The 22,605-nt window shown below is 24.7% G+C and overlaps 1 protein-coding gene across 1 annotated transcript in view; it reads left to right on the top strand.

Annotated features, from left to right (window-relative positions):
* The first annotated feature begins 6,321 nt into the window (after nucleotides 1-6,321).
* Nucleotides 6,322-22,605, top strand: part of LOC111640667 — a 102,394-nt gene continuing 86,110 nt past the window's right edge. The window contains exons 1-3 of the mRNA XM_023386707.1: nucleotides 6,322-6,384; nucleotides 12,447-12,518; nucleotides 22,354-22,440. Coding sequence (XP_023242475.1) covers nucleotides 12,487-12,518; nucleotides 22,354-22,440 — 119 coding nt within the window. The 5' untranslated portion in view covers nucleotides 6,322-6,384; nucleotides 12,447-12,486. The remainder of the gene's footprint in view (nucleotides 6,385-12,446; nucleotides 12,519-22,353; nucleotides 22,441-22,605) is intronic.

Here is a 22,605-nt window from a genome sequence, read left to right as displayed (position 1 = left end):
AGCAGAATATTGAAAATATTCTTTTATATTGGAATATGCATTTATGACTTACAAATTTTTGGTCATACAACCTCCAGATTTCCATTTTTCTATTTATTTTAAAGAATATCAACCAAAACTCAAATATGAAATTGCATAAAAATCCAAGCCCTAGTAATGAGTTTCCATTATTTATTACTATTTGCTTTCAAGTTAAATTTATTATTTTGTATTCAGAACTATACAACTCCACAAGTCAAATACTGTAAATATTAAGAATGCTAAGAGTTATGGAATTCTTTGAAACTTTTAATCAAGAGTAAACATTTTTCAAGATATTTCACTTTGGCTCATAAGTTGTTCTGTCTTAAAACACAAATCTTAAGTAATATACTACCTTTGAACATTCGTTTGATAGTACAGTTTGAATAATTTTGTACAGTTATATATAGTACAGTACAGTTTGAATAATTTTGAAAATAGTACAGTTTGAATAATTTTGAAAATCTGTTTTTATTCAAATTGGTTATGTTTTGAAAAAACTGTTCATTATTTGAGTTGTGATCTGAAGATGAGACAAAACATCTTGAAAACATTTAATCTTGATTTGAAAATTTCAATTCTTAACTCTTAGCATTCTTGATATTTACTATTTTTTTCTTTTCTGTATTTGGAATATTGAATATATAAATATAAAAAGTGATTATTGATTACTCTATTAATTTATTTTAATTGTCTGTGGATGAAAATAATAATTCTTTGATCTCAGTTGTTCTAATGTATGTTATGGTTAAAATTATTGTTATAATGTTTTTTCATACTAGTCTAAAATATACAGGTTGAGGCATTTAACCCAAAAAAGTGAAATACATGTATTACTCATATAACATAGTAGTTATCAATACATTCTAAGTGCTATTCCATGTGAATTCATGCTATACAAAACAAAGGATTAATTCAAAGCATAGGATTATGTTGCAGAAGTTAGTAACAAAAAAGAATAGTATACTTTTGCTAAGAGAAATATGTTTATTAAAGTGATTAATTTTATTTCCAATCAATAATTAATTAATGACCACAATTAAAAGTACTGTATGACACATTAGTATTAATTTTAGTTAAATAAGGGCATTTTCTTTTTACAAAGTATCATCGTTATCTCAGCTTTATCGATGTTTATAAGAAGTATCAGCAACCTTTTTATATTTTTATTTTTATAATAAAAATTTTTTATGGATGACAAAATAAAAATTTGTTCTTGAGAGTCATGTTTCTTCAGTCAAGTACCGAGCGACTTTTTTCCAGAATTTGTGTTTGAATACCAAATTGTTCAAGTACTGAGATACTGCATATTTCTTTTATCATTTTACAAATGATTACTTACCTACAGTTAAAAGAACTTACCTAAAAATGTTTAAATAAACTTTACTAAATACAAAAACTAATCTATAAAAACAAAACACAGTAGGTCTTAAAGGCTAAAGTCTGAAAGCAATGATGACAACATCTTGTTGACAGAAAAGTTAGTGCAATTTTTTTCTTCCTTGTCCTATCAGTTTTCTCTAAAGTCAACCTGATGAAAAACAAAAAAGTAATTTGAAAATTTCAATATTCTAAAATCTACAGCAATTTAAGACAACATGCATGCTTACTTGAATAAAAAAAAAAAATATTGAATAACAGAATTTACATTTAAAAATTGTGAAATTTTGTACAGGGGATTTCCAAAATTGTGTTAGAGTGAAACTGGAAGTTGTGTTGTATGGCAGATGTCCCCAATTTTCAAACCATGTTGTAGAAGTATAATGTTGTACAAGGGATATACTTTCTGTCATCTCAACACTTGCCTCAGTGAAACAACCTTCCACCAGTGCCAAAAAAAGAGATGATACCTGTATCTTCAAAATGAAGCATTGCAGAGGAAAATGTTTAAAATAAAATACATTTCTTTGGAAGTGGAAGAGTAACAAGTTTGTTTATTTTTTTATTTTGAGCATGTTTTCAAGATCATATTAAAATCAACTTATTTTTTTCAAATGAAAACCTATACTTTTTTGTAGTTAGCTAAATCTATATGTGAAATAACAAATAACTTTTGCCTGAAAGATTTGTCTTTGTTAGGTTAATTTACTCATTAAAATTGAATTTTTATATATTGTCAATAAAAGTATTAATTTATACTTTAGAAAGAGAAATGTTCATAGCTTTCCTTTAAAATTTAAATGTTGTCAAAAGTAAACAATAAACAGAAAAATCTTTCAGTCAAAAGTTATTTGTTATTTCATGTAGATTTGGCTCCTACTACTAAAAGTATAGGCTTTTAATTGAAAATAACAAGTTGGATAACAAGTTGGCCTTGATATGACCTTAAAAACATGCTCAAAATTTTAAAAAATATGTTCACTTCAATACAAATACATTTTATTTTAAACATTTTTCTCTGCAGAGCTTTGTTTTGGAGATTTCATTTTTTCAAGTTAAATGCTTCACCCTCTACATTGATATGTTCCATTTCAATAATTTTTAGTGATTCAGAATATTCACTAGTGAAATTAAATTATTTTTTATTGCTTGTTTTGATACATTTTCATTCAATATTCTATCAAAATATTTTTAAATATATTTGTTTTACTCTTGCTTTTTTACTTTTTTCATCTGGATCTAGAGTTATTGATGTTTGAATTAGTTTCACAAAGACTGATCATTAAACACATTAAATCACATAAAATATGCTATGCTAAAATTTATATCAATTCATGCAAATAAGTTTTTACTTATTATTTAGCAAAGTTAGTGTTTAAGTCTATTGAACATCACCTTTAATGATTTAACATAAAAGTGTATATTAACATTAAATAACAACGAAAATGTATAAATAAAGTCAAAGATGAAGTACAAAAATTAAAAATATTAATACATTATTACATAAAGATTTTGTTGACAGTATATAACAATTGTTAATCATTAGGTCTGTTTGACTGTAGCAATATATCTACACCAATGAAAGTAACATTAGAACAATTGTTACCATAAGAGTGTTATTTTCATCCATAGATAATTAAATTAATACAGATTGTTTTGTTCTCATGTTATAAGGAATACTTAATTTTCATTTCTCAATTGTACATTCAATATTCCAAATACAAAATAATACTATAATTTAATTTGAATACAGTTTAAAGCAAAAAACTTTAGTTACTTTCTCTCATCTTAAGTTTAATGAGTATAACCATTATCTGCATACATTACATGTCCAACAATATGAAAATGTTTGCTTACAAGTTCAAGTAGCATCAAAGTATCAAATTTATTGGTAAAATTATCTGACAAATTTCATGCATTCATAAAATACGGATTAAATCTAAATTTTTTCAGCTAATTTTAATCAAATAGAAACTAGGAGAATACTCCTCTATATTTCAAAATCTTTGTGTGCCCATTCTTTATACAGTGGTGCCTCGTATAACGTACTTAATCCATTCCAGGTGCACGTCCGTTAAGTGAAAAGTCCGTTATATGAAATGCATTTTACCATAGAAATACATGTTAAAACATATAATTCGTTCTGCAGCATAAAATAATCGTACTGTACCATTAAAAAAAATGAAAATGGAGCAGTCACCAATTATGCCAGGTAGTCAGATGTTGTGAGGAGGAGGTGGAGGAACACTTTCTTCACATATTCATACAGATACAGTCTTTTTACACATTGCAGCAGATCTCTATTTATTGTTTTTTAATTGGAGTCAGTTTTTTAACCGGGGCTTGCAGGGTCAACTCCTCTTGTTCCATTCTTTGTTTTTTGGCAGCTGACTTCTTGAAAAACATATCCAAGGTGGTTTGTTTCTCTCTCTTCTTCAACACCTGACAGGTGTTGAAGAAGAGAGTGTCATTGTAGAGATCATTGGTCCTGTTGGCCTCAGCTCTGTTTGGATAATGAGTGTTGATAAACTCCTGAACCTCTCCCCATTTGACAAGGAAGTTTTTGTCAACTTTCCCTCCTTCTGATGATTTCTTGCTTTGTTTCAATTGAAAACACCTTTCTGTTTTTTTAGAAGCCATGATTTGGACAACACTCGAATAAATGTAAATACCCTGCACTGAGGTGATGTACGTAATATATACAAGGGAGCAAGCCGAACCCAACGGGAGCTCTGTACTTCAGATATACTAATAATATATTCTAATAATACTAATATATTATAAAAATAGCAGATTGTCGTTGGCAATGGCAAAAGAGTGGAAACATCATTCGCACTTGTTCGCAGTAAGACCGTTGTTCGTCTCACGTAACTGTCGAACGGAAAGTCCGTTGTTCGAAGCCAGTCCGTTGCTCGAGTCACATAACGGCCAAACAGAAAGTCCGTTGTTCGCAATATCCGTTATTCGAGGCGTACGTTATACGAGGCACCACTGTATTATATAATTATCTCATTGCTCCAAAGAAATAATTGGGTTTAACTCAATCCAGTTATTATTTAATTCTTCTATATCCTTGTTAAAGTGCATGTATAATATATTAAATAATTATATCCAAATTAATTATTTGAAAATATTTTATTTTTGCTTTCCCTCCTGTTTAATTTCCAATTTTCAAACTAAACATTGCTACTATAAAAGTAATTGATAATTTTAAATTTCATTATCAGTGAAAATTCTTTTTTTAAAGTTATTCTTTTTATTTCTCTAATATACGATTTTCTTCTTTCTATCAGTCACAATCTAAGTGTATAAGAATGAAATCTGATATCTTTTTTATGCCGTCATTCAATGACAATTTAACATAACATTTAAATTCAACATTTAATTATTTTATCAAAAATTAAGGAATCTTTTAAATAACATTTATCTTTTATAATATTTGATGAATTTACAATATGAATTATATCTAATTTTATTAATTAATGTGAAATTCAAAATTAAATTATATCAGACAACTAATGTATTTATCTGAATGTCATATTAACATTTAATTCAATATTTTTAAAACTAAATCAACTGAAAAAAATAATTCACTAACTATTATCAAAGCATTTAGAGATAATTTTTAGCAAAAATGTATGAATATAAGAAATCTGAGATTCTCATGACAAAATTTTTAGAAGCTCAAAGTAAAAGAAATAGAAATAGATTTGAAGAAATTTTCTTCTGAATCTATAAGGAAATCTATGCATGCAGTCAGTGAAGAGACATACATAACCCGAGAACAAAGAGGGGATATTCACACTTTGTCACACTTCAGGACCCACTCTCACCACATCTTTTCTTCTCACTTGCCAAACAAAAAAGTGATGTTTCTGTCCTATAGACCTGCACAAGGGTTCTTCTAGATCTGGGTCCTTCTAATATCATCGAGCCCTTGGGGCTTAGATTCTATTACTTGATCATCCCAACTGCAATAAACTGATTTGGATAGGGAGATAAAAGGTTGACTATGGACTAAACCATGTGATCTTAAGACCACAGTAGTCAATTATTAGTTAGCAAAATTATATATAATATAATATTTCCAAGTATGTGTATATATATTATGTTTTTATTTTGCAGCAAAGCGGGACAAACATTATTTATATATATATTTTTTTTTAATTTAAATGAGGACAAATCATACAAAATTAAATTCTAATATNTTTATTACTTTAGCTTTATTTTATGTTAGCTACTGAGATTATCAACAGATAGTTGAAATACATCATACATGTTTATTAGTAGTCAGTCACTTTATTATTTAGGAAATTTGATTTTTTTTTTAAAAATATACAATGGGGTAGAAACAATCTTTAAAAACAATAAAAACTTAATAATAGCTCAATTAATTACAGCAATTGTTTGGCTTAGTATCAATAAAAACTGAAATTTTAAAATTGTTGGTTTGTTTTACTTCTCGACTGCCTTTTGACAGAGACAAACAACTAAGGAAACTCGGAGCAGAAAAACATTCTTTTTATTTTTTAAAAGAAACTATGCATTTTGGATGGTTTTACAAAAAATTCTTTTACACTCCTCTTCAGGCTGTAAAAGCATAAAAATATACAATCTTAAAATTTACTTAAAAATCAAAGATTGTATATTTTTATGTTTTTACAGCCTGAAGAGGGTGTAAAAGAACTCTGTAAAACTGCCCAAAATTGCATAGCTTATTTTGAAAAATAAAAATATTTCTCCGCTCTGAGTTTCCTTAGTTTTTTGTCTCTAATAAAAGGTAGTCAAGAAATAAAGCAAACCAACGGTTTTAAGGTTTTAGTTTTTGTTTTTAAAATTTAATTTTTGCAGTATTTTTTTTAAATAAATTTTTATGAAATAAGTTTTTAAGTAGCATATAAATAATACAGTTCATTCCTGTCCCGTGGCTGATGCAAGAAATGGTGGACATTCTCATGGGGGAAGCCCTGTGCCACTAAAGAAGTAATTATATAGTGTATTTTAAGAATTTTATATTTTGTATTTCATTTGAAATGAATACAAATATTTTAAAATAGTTACATTATAGTTTCATTTATTACAAGTTGAAAAATTTTGAATCTAAATATATGTAACTTTTTACAGGATAAATATTTTTTATTACTCAGGTGCAGTATATAAGTGGGAAAACTTACGGATTTTTTAAGAATTAATTTAAAAATTTAAATGTAGAAGTATCATAAAAATTGATGTGTTACATAAAATGAAAATTTGTATAAAAAACTTAACAGAGTAATTAAAAAGTCTCTGTATATAATCCAGATCATCCAAAGAGACAACTGCACATAACATTACATATGTTAACATAAGTTTGCCATGAGTGAGAGAAAAGCATTCACATATATTCTGTGACACCATAACGCATAATGTGAACAATTTGCTCATATAGGAAGACTTTTGAATCACTCTGTAGTGTGGCTATTTTTTCTTGTTATTTTATTACTAAGGATAATGTATTCTTATATTTACTTTAATTTTATCTCATTTATCTAAATATATACATTACCTATACAATATTAGGATGAATTTTATCATAATGTAATATTATATTTTAATATTAACGATTCAGTTAAAACTATTTATTATTTTTGGTAAACGTTAAAAATCTTTATTATCATATTATAAATATTTGATTATATTTATTATATTTTAGAACTATTTTCTTAACAAATAGACTTTTGATGAATTTGTATTGTCTTGATCTGTTTTGTATATTAATATAAAATTATATTTTGATATTTTCAGTATTATTGATTAGATTTTTTTATGTTCTTATCAATAACAGGCTAGAGTAGAAAACAAAATTCTGATATTGAAATGTATTTATTAGATCAGTAGTGCACTAGTTACTTAGCTAAAAATATATGATTGGTAGAAAAATAACATTTTCTTGGACTTGAATGATAGTTGAACAGTATCTTAATAAAATAAATTAGATATTTGTATGTAATTAGATTCACTAGAAAAAGAATGTGTACTTTTGATTCTTATAATAATAATCTCTGCCTTAAAAATTAAAAACAAGTGTATGTACACTGCTTTAGATGTGATCTGTTTATATATATCTAAAACAAAATGCTGATCAAAAAAGAACTGCTCAGTTTCAAGAACTCCTCATTAAAGATGTGGATAAAGATTTTACTTAGAATTGGATATTTTTTCTGGATTGATCATAGTTTTTTTATGGGTGAAAGTGATTTATTTACGTTTTGAGATAAACAATAAGATTTTGGTGTTACTGGTTATCAGTAGTCGATAACTGGTGTAAAAGAATGCAAAACAAATACATTACATTGTATTTTTTTAGCACAAACCATTGAAATATACAGAATACATAGATTATCCAGTGTATAATGTTAACTGTGTAATAACAATATGCACACACACAGCCAATTATTTTACTTCAACTCAAACATTTTTGACATTACATAACGTTGTCTTCGGGATTTCGAATACCAAAGAAGACATTATGTAATGTCAAAAACATTTTAAGTTGAAGTAAAATAATTGTTTTTTGTGTGTGTATAATATATTACTACATAGTTAACACCATACACTGGATTACCTCTCTATTCTACATTACATTACATTTTTTATTACTTTAGCTTTATTTTATGTTAGCTACTGAGATTATCAACAGATAGTTGAAATACATCATACATGTTTATTAGTAGTCAGTCACTTTATTATTTAGGAAATTTGATTTTTTTTTTAAAAATATACAATGGGGTAGAAACAATCTTTAAAAACAATAAAAACTTAATAATAGCTCGATTAATTACAGCAATTGTTTGGCTTAGTATCAATAAAAACTGAAATTTTAAAATTGTTGGTTTGTTTTACTTCTCGACTGCCTTTTGACAGAGACAAACAACTAAGGAAACTCGGAGCAGAAAAACATTCTTTTTATTTTTTAAAAGAAACTATGCATTTTGGATGGTTTTACAAAAAATTCTTTTACACTCCTCTTCAGGCTGTAAAAACATAAAAATATACAATCTTAAAATTTACTTAAAAATCAAAGATTGTATATTTTTATGTTTTTACAGCCTGAAGAGGGTGTAAAAGAACTCTGTAAAACTGCCCAAAATTGCATAGCTTATTTTGAAAAATAAAAATATTTCTCCGCTCTGAGTTTCCTTAGTTTTTTGTCTCTAATAAAAGGTAGTCAAGAAATAAAGCAAACCAACGGTTTTAAGGTTTTAGTTTTTGTTTTTAAAATTTAATTTTTGCAGTATTTTTTTTAAATAAATTTTTATGAAATAAGTTTTTAAGTAGCATATAAATAATACAGTTCATTCATCATCAAGATAATTAAAATTGTATCTAAAATTATCAAATTATTTCAAATTGTCACTGAGGAAATATTTTAACTCTAAATATTTATTTCTTGCTATTCATTACAATAACAATATAGAATAGTTGCAAGGAATTGTAATTTATGAAAATTATTTTACATAAAATTGCATAATTCTGTCAATAAAAATTAAATATCTGTCAATATAAGATTATTCATTAACAGCACATTATATGACAAGTGCTTTAAGTGCAAGGAAGAATTTAACAAAAGTTCAAATTTAGTATTTTAGTATTGTTGTCACAAGAATGGAAAATATTTTTAACTTTTTTACATTTCTATACAAAATATTACAAACGAATACTATGAAATGCTATATTAAAATAATAATTAATTAAATTTTCATCTGTATTTTAACTATCAGCTTAATTAGAATTTTGACTTTAACATGACTTTTATCATTGAATTTTCATTAAGAGCTTTTAAGATTATTCTGTAATAAAGTAATCTTAGCTACATTTACTTATTATATTACCTCTAAGTTGAAGAAGTCAGGTTATGCCCTAAATTTTATCTATAATAGATAAAATTCAGGGCAAGTAAGATTCAAGGCTTCAAGTAAGATTTCATAATTCATTAACATTATCATAAACATTACATTTAAGGTTTCTTTATTTATTCTCCAGTAGATGCTTATTAATATTTTGATATTAAATATATTCTGTTATAAAATGTTCATTTTGAGTTTTTTATTTTGTTTTTAATATATTTTTAGAATAATTAACTAAAAACAAATTATTGTTATTCATAATGATATTGCAAAACTACATTACTTACTGGTATAACATTAAGAAGTGATTCCTGTTAATGGACTTCTTCCATGGAATAAAATTATTCTAGAATAAATTAATTTATGACAATTTTAATTTATTACTATTCTGTAATTGAAATTTTTGAATAAATATAATTTTTTTTTCTAATTATATTCACTTAATAGTTAGTTTCTATTCAAGTTAATTAGCTTTTGTTTTTCTTGAACTAATTTTGAAAAGGTATACAAATATGAATAAAATTAGTCATCAGTGGCAGATAATGCCATTTTGATAGAAGATATATCATTGTATTGTATTAATAAATACTTTTTTGATGGATTTTTTTTTCATAGTTAAATGAAAAAATTAATTTATCTTCAAATAAATCATTTTGTTTGTAATTTCCTTCTTTCTAAAACAAAGTTGAATGTAAGCATTTTTCTTCTATCCTTAGTAAAGTTTGTGTCTTAATTAATTTTGTGATATGAATATTTAACCAATTTCTCAAAAGTCCAACTCTGAGATTGAATGATGTTCTTAATAATAATAATATCATCAAACTTATATAGATCTGTGAATCATACAGAACTTAAAAAACTCTTCAAAGAAAAATATATAAACCGTTTAAAATCTATATTAAAAACAAAACTCAATGCCCACAATGCAATACTGGCAATAAATACATGAGCAACATCAACGCTTACATACACATTTGGCATCTTAAAATGGAATGATACAGATTTGGAAGACCTAAATAGTTGTACAAGAAGAATGACGACAAAATATTATAAACACCATCCTAAAAGCTGTGTGGATAGATTATATATGCCAAGATATGAAGGCAGACGACGATTCATTGACATAAAATATTTGGCTTATTCACAAATTGAAAAACTATGAAAACATTTCATAGAAAGGAACAATGAATTACACAAAGTAATTGCTCAACTAGATGATAAAATAATCGTGCTAAATTTAGCTGGAAATGTCACCAAAATCAAAATCTCAACAGAGAACAGATGTAATAAATGGCTTGAAATGCCACTATATGGTCAATTTCCACATTTATTGCATGACACAATAATTGATATTGAAAACTCTACATTATGGCTGTGCAAATCAAACATCCATGCCAAAACTGAAGACTTTGTGTGCCATTCAAGATTATTCAATAACAACAAAATATTACAAAAAATTATATTGAAAGAAAATATTGATGGCAAATATCGAGCATGCAAATCAGCCAATGAAACAATTTAACATATTATTTCTGGATGCCATGCACTTGTCCCAACAGAATATACTACAAGACATGATAAATTATTTTACTAATTTGATTAACAACTTGCCAAAAAATTCAAACTTCTTAGTAATATGGCACCTTACTAGAAATTCAACCCACTTCCAGTGATTGAAAACAAATCAGCAATATAGTACTGGGATAAACAACTAATAACAAACAAATCAATTGATTATAATAAATCTGACATTGTTCTTGTTGATAAAATTTCAAGGAAAACTGATTCTCAAATATCAGTCACTGAGAAATGAAGTTCAACTTTGGAAGCAAAAGGAAGTACTAATAATACCAATAATTATATCAGTGGCAGCTCTAATTCTGAAAACGATAACTGAGCACCTAAAGAAACTGCCATTAACTGTTGACTTCATACAGAAATGCAGAAGGTTGTTGTTTTGCATGCATGCCACATCACTTGCAGATTCCTCAACCTCAGTCAACAATAAGAAAACAAGGGCTTGGTTTTCAATAACCTGCCAAAATTACCAGTTGAACTGTGAAAAACAGACTTATAATAATAATAAAATAAATTTTTATTATTGAAATATCGAATTAATATTCTTCTCAAAATGACTATTTATTAATTATTCATTCATTATAAATTTTCATTTTTTGTATTTTAAATCTCTTTTTCCCCAGTCAGACTTATAATATTATCAAGATAGTTGAATTTTGTTATATTATACAAATATTTTTCAAATTAATGAATTATTACAACAAATTGTTCAATTATTACAGTAAAAAGTAATTAAAAATAATAATAATTAAGTAATGTTGATATGTTAATATTATTGATAAATTAATGACTGTTTATCATCTTAGACAGAATTGTCATCTGTCATTAACTTTAATAATAAAACAGTTGATGTATCTAGAGAAACAGTTTGTTCAGAATAAAGCTTAAACATTTAGCTTTCATTAGTAATTAATTACATCTATTGCTGGTGATGAAATTTATGACTACTTTATGTCTATCTTTGCTGTTTATGCATTAATGTAATCTTTACTGATTTTGTTATTCATGTTCGAATTAATATTCTTTTTATCTTAAATGAATTCCAATAGACTGATGATTATGTATGCAAGACAAGTGAATTTTAGAGCCAGAATATTGTTATCTTAAGATTATTGCCATATTCTTAAAACAACAATGTTCTGGTATTACACAACATTACATTCCTGATTATAATCTGGATTTATCATAATCAGGATCCATTAATTAATTATTTTTGAGGATGAGAACAGATACTTATTGACAGTTATTAGATAAATTATTTTTTTATTTCTCACTTTATTGTCCTGTGAACTTGTTTATCATGTAAAGTCTTAATGTAATTATTTTTCGTACATTTTAAGAATTAAAATGTCATACTTGCTTTATAAGCTCTTAGAAAAAATGTATTCATTATACTAAAAATATAACTTCTAAAAGCTTACAAGTATGATATTATTTGATTTTAAAATGTGCACTATAGCTAAAAAGTAAAATTAATTAATTATAATATTGAATTTAATTGAATGAAAATTTTTCACTTATTTACAAAAGTCATTTCTTAATTAAAAGAAAGGAAAGAAAAAAAAATTTTTATATTTTTAGAACACATTCCTGCAGTTGTGCATCATCTCCTGCATTGAATATGATCACAAGAGAAGGATCAGACCAATCAGGGTTAGTTTCTTAAAAATTATTTTTCAACCTTTATAAATAGTAAAAAAAATATATTGCCACAATTGATAGAATAACAAATATTTGAAAATAAATATAATTATGAATCATTCTCGAGCACTTGATGCTCATATATTGAATAATTTGGATTAATTCAGGTAAAAAGAATGTAATTTTTGTCTAGGTAAATTTGATAGTAAAATTATTAAAAATTATGAAATTATCTAATTTTAATTTGACAAAAAAAAATTATATTTAAAATTTGAAAATAGTTTGGAAAATTTTTTCTTTTTTTAAATTAAAATAATAATATACAATATATAATAGTCTTAGTGAGTTAAATATATACTTATTATGATATAATTTAATATGATATTTATCTTTAGTTTGTATGTTTTTAAAGATAATTTGAGGTATCATGCTTTATGTACTGGTCAACCAAGCTTTTCTGCCACTTGCTACTAGAATAGCTATAGCTGGAAAAAAGAGTTTAATTCTGCATTTTATACAGAATTCTGCACCTTAAGCTTTAATGCATGAATATTATCTTGTCTGCTATCAACAAATAATAACACAATAATTTCTTTATAAGAATATTTGCACTTTTCATTGTAGACTGAAAACACGATCAGTTTTAATATATTTAATAGGAATTATTATAAATGTTGACATATTTTACTCGAATGTTTTTGCACAGTTTTTTTATTTTCACATAAATGCATTCAGTTTGTGCCATTCAAGATTATTCAATAACAACAAAATATTACAAACGAATACTATGAAATGCTATATTAAAATAATAATTAATTAAATTTTCATCTGTATTTTAACTATCAGCTTAATTAGAATTTTGACTTTAACATGACTTTTATCATTGAATTTTCATTAAGAGCTTTTAAGATTATTCTGTAATAAAGTAATCTTAGCTACATTTACTTATTATATTACCTCTAAGTTGAAGAAGTCAGGTTATGCCCTAAATTTTATCTATAATAGATAAAATTCAGGGCAAGTAAGATTCAAGGCTTCAAGTAAGATTTCATAATTCATTAACATTATCATAAACATTACATTTAAGGTTTCTTTATTTATTCTCCAGTAGATGCTTATTAATATTTTGATATTAAATATATTCTGTTATAAAATGTTCATTTTGAGTTTTTTATTTTGTTTTTAATATATTTTTAGAATAATTAACTAAAAACAAATTATTGTTATTCATAATGATATTGCAAAACTACATTACTTACTGGTATAACATTAAGAAGTGATTCCTGTTAATGGACTTCTTCCATGGAATAAAATTATTCTAGAATAAATTAATTTATGACAATTTTAATTTATTACTATTCTGTAATTGAAATTTTTGAATAAATATAATTTTTTTTTCTAATTATATTCACTTAATAGTTAGTTTCTATTCAAGTTAATTAGCTTTTGTTTTTCTTGAACTAATTTTGAAAAGGTATACAAATATGAATAAAATTAGTCATCAGTGGCAGATAATGCCATTTTGATAGAAGATATATCATTGTATTGTATTAATAAATACTTTTTTGATGGATTTTTTTTTTCATAGTTAAATGAAAAAATTAATTTATCTTCAAATAAATCATTTTGTTTGTAATTTCCTTCTTTCTAAAACAAAGTTGAATGTAAGCATTTTTCTTCTATCCTTAGTAAAGTTTGTGTCTTAATTAATTTTGTGATATGAATATTTAACCAATTTCTCAAAAGTCCAACTCTGAGATTGAATGATGTTCTTAATAATAATAATATCATCANATATTTCAACTACCTTTTAAGGTATTATTACTAATTTAATTATAATAAAAGTTATTTCACTTCCAATTATTTTCAATTTTAAATTCTACCTTTTCATTTTCAGTTTTGAGATGCTGTAGAATAAAAACTAGCGGCTTTCATATTTTTAGACAGTTTTTAAGAAATTGTTTTTTTATCAATAGTTTATTATAATTATACTATCTATTATTTTTTAGTAAATTGCGATACTAAATTATTGATATTATATATGTATGTATAAATCTCAGACAAAATTTATTTTATATGGCATTAAGCAGAAAACATTTTATTTCATAATTTCAAATACAGAAAAAATTGCTTTGTAATAATATTTTACTAATTATTATAAATTTATAATAATTTCATATAATAGGGAAAAGTAATATGCAGACAAATTAATTTTTATATACAAAATGACAATAAATATTTACAATAAACTCTCCTCCAATATGCATAACATTTTTTATACAAATCATATATTCAGTGTATACACATTGGTTGATGATATGAGATGATAACAAGAAGAATCAATATATAGAGGAAAACAACTGTAATATAATAACGTTAAAATTGTGCAAATGTGTATAACTTAATTTTATTTGTCATTACTAAATTTTCTATTTTTTATTGTGGGATTTATGACATTAATTATGTATAACATATTCATATAAACATATAATAAACTATAATTTAATTAATTAATTATTGGCTTAATTCTAGCCCAAAAATAATCCATATTTTAGATAGATTTGGCTATTATAGGTAATGTTTTTTGGGACAAAATTAGCATTACCTTAAAATAATTAAATAATTACTAATCTATTCTTTTTTGAAGTTCAAAGTTATTTAGAAGTATCCCTTTCATACCTGAATACTTTTGGAATTATATATAAAATTGCTAATTGATGATAGATGTCTTTTTACTTAAATGTATTAAATGTTTTTTAAGCTTAATTTGGCTCATTTTTAGGAACATACTTAAAAACTCAATGAAACATTTCATTGAGTACATTTAAATAAAAATACCTCTATAATCAATTAGCAATTTTATATATAAGTAAAGGTACGTGATCGAAAATCAACAAAATTATACTTTTGAACTCATTACCATTGAAATTGTAAAATTACCTCTATTTGGATTCACTACCAAGTGAAATTGTAAAATTACCTCTGAAAATGGTAATTTTCAGAGGTAATTTTACAATTTCACTTGATTTATTCTTATTTAACAGTAGAGAGGTTGAGGCGCACGTTTTAAACGTGTAAACGTGTACGTGTGACGTTCGGCGCCGCTTTCCCGTAAGCCTAAAAGTTTGACAATGGTGTTTGGATAGTCGGTGGAATCACGCTCGACAGTCCATACACCATCGTCAAACTTTTAGGCTTACGGGAAAGCGGCGCCGAACGTCACATGTACACGTTTACACGTTTAAAACGTGCACCTCAACCTCTCTAGTAATTTAAATTTTATGAACATCATTTTAAATTATTCTCTTGTTTTTTGTAGTATTCTGTAATGTTTGTAAAATTAAATCTGCTGTCAAACAAGGTTAAATCAAGTGAAAGTTGCAATGACCTATCTGAAGATGGACTATTAATGAATCCAAAAATATTCAGATATGAAAGAATATTTCAAAATGACTTTGAACTCTAAGAAAACAGGAGTTAGTGACTAACAATATTTATTGTCAAATGCTTCTAATGCAGATCTTTCTTTTCTTTTCAATAAGAGACCCAAATATTTTTTTTCAGTAAACTACAGTCTCTTGTTCAGGAACTTCTTTATAGATACTTCATAAAATCTCCACTATATAATTTGCACTGTTTCAAGAATATATAGGCCTATTTATTTAAGTTTTTAAATTTTTTATTGCTCTTTAATGAAATGTATGTCATTTTATAGAGATCATTTTGCCTCTATAATAAACATATTGAAAGTCTTTTTTTCTGCATAATCCTTTGTTTTCATAAAAAACCAAAACAAATTTTACTTTATTTAAAAATCTTACTTAACATAAATACTAATAAGAAGTAAGTTGTCTGGTATGTTGATTCTGCACTTTGATATAAGGAATGTCAAAGTTTTAAAATTCATTGAGTTTTTTTTTTTTTCAAATATATTTTTGCTATCTCTGTTTAGATAACTTTATACATTTTGTAAATGCTTATGATTAACCTTCCTAGTAAGTTTTAAACTGCACAAAATGGCAGTTTTCCATCTTAAGTAAGAATCTTTTCAATCAGATTTATTACAGCAAATGGATTAATTTACTTCTAAAAGAGTAACATCATACATGGATTTTAAAAGAAGTTTAAGTATGTTTGTTGTCTTGATATTTACACATATACTATATTTCAACTACCTTTAAAAAATTTCTTAAATTACACATTTTTTGGCAACAAACTTTTTTCCTGATAATATTATGAATTTTGATTGTGTTTTTTGCTTATCAAGCAGTTTTACTTTCTAATGTCAAAATAGTCATTTTCTTTCTGAGCTTTCTTCAAACACTCCTTTAAATTAGAGAGAAAGTCATTCTTCCACTCTAATTTACTGTAACCAAGACAATTCTTCTACTGATCTTAAATGGTATACTTTTTAAAACAAGGGACTTGTTTTAAAAAGTATACCATTTAAGAGTATACCATTTAAGATCACCATTTAAAAAGTATACCATTTAAGATCACTACTTTCACCATCAAAATTTTTAATAACACATTCATGTGTGCACAATAATTAATTAATAAAAATGATGAAAAATGGCTATTGTATGCAGTTTAAAATTTACTGTGTTTGTTAATAATAAGCATTTATACAATCTATAAAGGTATATAAGGCAAAAAATATACATGAAGAAAATTCTATCTCAAAATGTCAGTCTTTTACACATTGAAATGCAGAATCAATGAATTAAACAACTCAATCATTACCACTTTTTATTAATATTTACATTAATTATGACATTTAAATAAGGTAAAAATCTTTTTTGGCTTTTTATGAAAACAAAGAATATTGCAGGAAAAAGAGTTTTGGTACATTTAATAAGAAGGTGATCTCTATAAAATGGCATCCATTCCATTAAAAAGTGGCATTGGTAATTCTCAATCTTCCCTTATAAGAAATGTCATCATTATACAGGTATACCTCGACTTACATCGTTTCGAGTTACGTCATTCCCGATTATACGTCGTTTGTCAAAAAAGTACATGGAAAAATAAAAGCCAAGTTTAAGTCATTTTATTCGACTTTACGTCTGTCCACCACAAATATTGAAGTCGTAATATCACTAGAAAAGCATTTAAAGCACATCAAATCATATAAAAATATATACGAGTATGTACTGTATTTACAGTACATGCATTCGTAAATTTAGATTACTTTTTTCTGTACTATATTAAAAACTAAAATTTGTTTGTAAGCTTAAAATAGATCCTTATTAACCATATATTATTAAAAATGCATTAATAAATAAAATACAGAACCGGGAATGGTAATTTATGGTTTAGCCTAGTGACAAGTAAATTCGACTTACGTCGTTTTTCGACTTATGTTGTTTTCCTGGAACCAATTACCGACGTAAGGCGAGGTATACCTGTAGTATTGTTCATGGAAACTATTTTTATATTCATTTTAGTCCTTATAACATTTGATCCATTTCTTTACATAAAGCATAAATATTAAAATAACACTAAATTCTGGAGGCCTTAGGGTTTATTCAGAATAAATGTTTTTTGAAAAGTTGTATATCTGATCATCACAAAAAATAACAGGCTGTTTTATGTTCAACTTTAACATATTAACATATACAACAATTCAATTCAATTAATATTGCATAACAATTCACCAGATTTATTGGACTATGTTAAGGCTAATTTAATAATTAGAAATAAATTAATTATTAATTTAAATTTAGAATATTCTGGAAGAAAAGATGATCTGGAATGGAACTCAAATTCACACCACCTGCTTACCAAGCAGATGCATTTCCAGTTACACTATTCAGACTGCTGTCTGATCTTCAGTTTCAGAGATATTAATTAATTTAGATTTAACCATATTAGTCATTCATGGTGCCAACTTGTGCTTTTACCCTTGCATATATATATATATACTGTACATATACAAATATATATACATGCAGATTATTTATCAGGCTACATTTACTTTAATATATCTAATTAAATCATCCTTAAGCCAATAAATACTAATTGGCTTAAGGCATGACAATACTAATTGAATCAATCAGATTTTTGTATATGGTGTGTGTGTGTGTGTGTGTGTGTGTGTGTGTGTGTACAGGGAAATTTATACCATAATAGATATACATTGTATTTCATAAAATGATGTTTTGTCTAAATTACAATATACTCTACAGCTAATATTACATTGTTATTAATATATAAGAAAGAATCAATCAACATTCATTTTATTTAATAATATATCTATTTTTAAGAAGAAATAAATTTGATGAGCAAAAAATAAATGTTGTGATAATAATTTGAACAATTAGTGTTTTTTATGATAAGTGAAGTAAATTAAATTTGATGTATAAAAACAAATAAAAGNCAGCTTTATACACGTAATGAGTTCGTAATTTGTAAAGAAAAGTTACTTTCCATAGATGAGATTTCTTCTCAAGAAATATCGCTGAGAGAAGCAGCTGCAGCTAATTCGAAAAGTGGAGGGCAAGGCTATACACGCTGTCATTGCAAAAGGAAATGTTCCACAAATAAATGCAATTGTAAAACAAGGGACTCTTGTGTAATTCAAAGTGCCATAATGGTTTAAGTTGTTGCAATAAATAAGATTGTGTAACGTTAATCATATAATTTATGTGGAAGTTTATTGTTGTATTATTTTCTTTAATGATTTAGAATGCACTTTTCATTTTAGGTTCGATGGTTTATTTACATGTACTGTTACTTAAGCTTTCTCCTATTTTGACATATTAAAAAGTTGCATCTTTGTCTTAACATAACAAAAATATTTTTATTCAACATTCACCATCAGTGCATGCTGAACGTCGACATTTGCCGGTGTAAGTGAGAAATAATAATTAGCAAATATTTCATACATACACGAAATGACTGTGTGAATGCTGACATTCACCGAAGAATGTTGACATTCTCCAGATATCGGTCATTCACAGTAACATATACATATTTTATTTTATACTTTCAAAACTTTAGCAACATAATAGTGGATATACATCTGATTTTTTAATATAATATATTTGATATAATCAAAAACTCATTACACATTAAATAAATACATTATAAAATGAAAATAGATTAATATATTTATTTTTTGTTTTCATAAAGGAATTTATATTTAATAATAATAAATTTTTTGAGAAAAATTTCTTTTGGTTTATAAAAAAAATATTTTGCATCACCTGATATACATCAAATGGAGATAATTCTATGAATAAGAATAAGAGAATAATTCAAAATAACATTTAAAAAATTTTTCTTTTCTGACTTCTGGAAAAATGCATTTAGTTTCTTGCTTTTATTTCCAGAAATCATTAGTGAAAGTTTGATATCCAAATCAGTAAAAGAAAATAATTTTATAAACAACAACACCATAAATTACTCTAGAAATTGAAATTTAATGTGCACAATAACATTTTCAACCAGTTTAATGGATCTAATGGATGAAAATAATTTTGCAATGTGATAAATATTCTTGTTACAAATGAAATCAAAATGAAAGTCTAAATATGATTTATACAGTAAAAAAAATGACAACACACAATATAGTAAATGTTATTGACTAGGTAGATAAGTTATGTTGGCTTAAATCAAATAGAAAATATCATTTTTAGTATATATATTCAAAAAATTATATGTTCTGTTTTATATATTGTATCATGTATATAAAAGTGATATATTCTTTATTTTAAATACACTATTCTTTGCTTACAACAATAATAAATTTTTCAAATTTGAGCAAAAATTTTCTTACAAATACCTAAACTTTTCATTAACACTTTATATTCAAAGCATTTTATTAGAATTCAAATACAATTTTCTAAGATAGGCATGTTAATGAATATTGTAGTTTTATAATATAATCCTGTAGTATTTTCATTACATATTTCCTAGTTGAACTTTAATAGAAACTGATATATATATATAGATATTAAATACATATATTTTTCAAGCTTATGAAAATAGAAATTCTTTTCTGTTTTTATTAATTTATATATATTGCATATCTTAAATTAAATAGTATTTAATGTTTCTTCAGTGATTTTTAATTTAATTTTTGTATTGCAGTTTTATTGTAATTCACTCTAAATGTACTGTATATAAAATATTTTATAGAATACAATTATCTATATAAATATAATTAAGGAAAATATATGAAACATTCAATTTTTGCTTAATTATATTTATAATTGCATTTTAAGGATATAAAATATTTGTATTTGGTATTTGGTGTGTTTTATATATCTATATTTTCAACTTAATGTTTTTTAAATTTATAATAGTATTATGTTTTAGTTTTTAGAAAAAACTTATATCAACTGAAAAATATTTTTGGAAAAATTTTAATTTTAGACCTAGTAATTAATTTAATTAGAATAATTTTATAGAAGATATTTCAAAATAAAATTAGAATAAAAATTTTTCTTATCAAAATTAGTGTTTTATTTCTCAATTAAAATAAAATAATGATGATAAAAAAAAAGATGCATTTTACTAGAATTCATATAGATTCATCATAATTAAAATACCTGTTTAATTTTTTAATTCAAAATATATATTAAGAAGGAAAAATGGTTTTTTTAAAGTATGCTTAGTTAATCTACAGTAATGAATTTAATGCATCAATTATATTTCAATGGTAAGTATTGACCATGAATTTGCTAATTATCTTACTAAAAGCTGTGGTTAAGTTGTTTAATTATGTATAATTTATTTTAACAAATAAAATATATTTTTAGTTTTATATATCAGCATAATGAAAATATTTTATACCAAATTTTATAAATAATTTAAAATTTGGTATTTTAAGATATTATGTGTTAATTTTAAATATCATAAATAATAAAATTTGATAAATTTCATTAAATACAGTTCAACTATATAAATGTATTTTATACATTTTCAAACTTTTAATTATTTAATCTGAATACCTAATGTACTAAATTATCATAAGAATGTGTCTAACTTTTAAAATTTATATATAAAATAAATTAAAATTTTTATCACTAATTAATTACAGCTTCTAAAAAATTTCTGAATTATTATTTAATGTTTTCACAATAAAATATGGATTTTAATTTACCATATTCTGCTTTTAATTTAACTCAACAAAATAAAAAATAATTATGAAAAATAAACATTTGGGATACGAATTTAGTGAATTGATATTTGTAAATAAAATAAAACAAAACAAATTAAGAAAATATTTTAATTTTTCTAACTAGGTAAAGTAAAATATTATTTCTGTTTAAAATAAAAAAAAACTGAAAAAAAATAAGTAAAAAAAAATTTTTCATTTTCGAATTGAAAGTTTCATTCATGTTCTTTTGAATTTATTTATGCTTAAAATAGTATAATCTATTGTGCTTTTAATAACATATATTTATATTTTTGTTAAAAACAATTCAATTTAATGTGTGGTTTCATATTCTCTAACCTTTCCAATGTTAATGAATTTTAATATTTTAATTATAATTGAAACTTAAGTTTTAGTTACAATTATGTAGTTATAATCATAATTCAGTAATATTGCTATGATTATAAGTAAAAGTTTATTCTGTATTAATTTTTATTATTTTACCATTTTTATTTGAAATGATCCTCTGTCTATCTGTCTACAATTTATCTTTGTAAAGGATGATAATTTTTTTTTAATTTTTACATACATATTAATGTTGTTGTTGTTGTTGTTGTTATTTTCCTTACTAATGTCATAGCTAATATTTTACTCTTTCTAATTGTTTCCTGTTCTTCTAAATCTGCTATCTTTCCTTGGCAACGTAAATGTCGCTAAGGTTGCAAAGCTTACTTTCATTTCCAGGTGCTTTATTTACCTACCAGCTACTCGCACAGTACTGAAAAGAGATAGTGCAACTTCTTTGGCCACAGCACAGGAAATGACAAGTTCGTGAGTATTCAAAAAGATAAAAAAATATTCTACGATAACATATGCAAAAACATAAGTTTTAATTTTTATTTGTGGAAGGTACAATTCTCATATCAAAATGAAAAAAATTGAAATATATGCTTTAAAATTATTTTTATATTTCATTTCTATCTGTATAAATTAACA

This window comes from Centruroides sculpturatus, unplaced genomic scaffold (assembly GCF_000671375.1).
Source record: "Centruroides sculpturatus isolate CEXI.00-Female unplaced genomic scaffold, Cexi_2.0 scaffold1295, whole genome shotgun sequence".
Classification (NCBI taxonomy): Eukaryota; Metazoa; Arthropoda; class Arachnida; order Scorpiones; family Buthidae; genus Centruroides; species Centruroides sculpturatus.
This window is presented reverse-complemented; position numbering and strand designations above follow the sequence as displayed.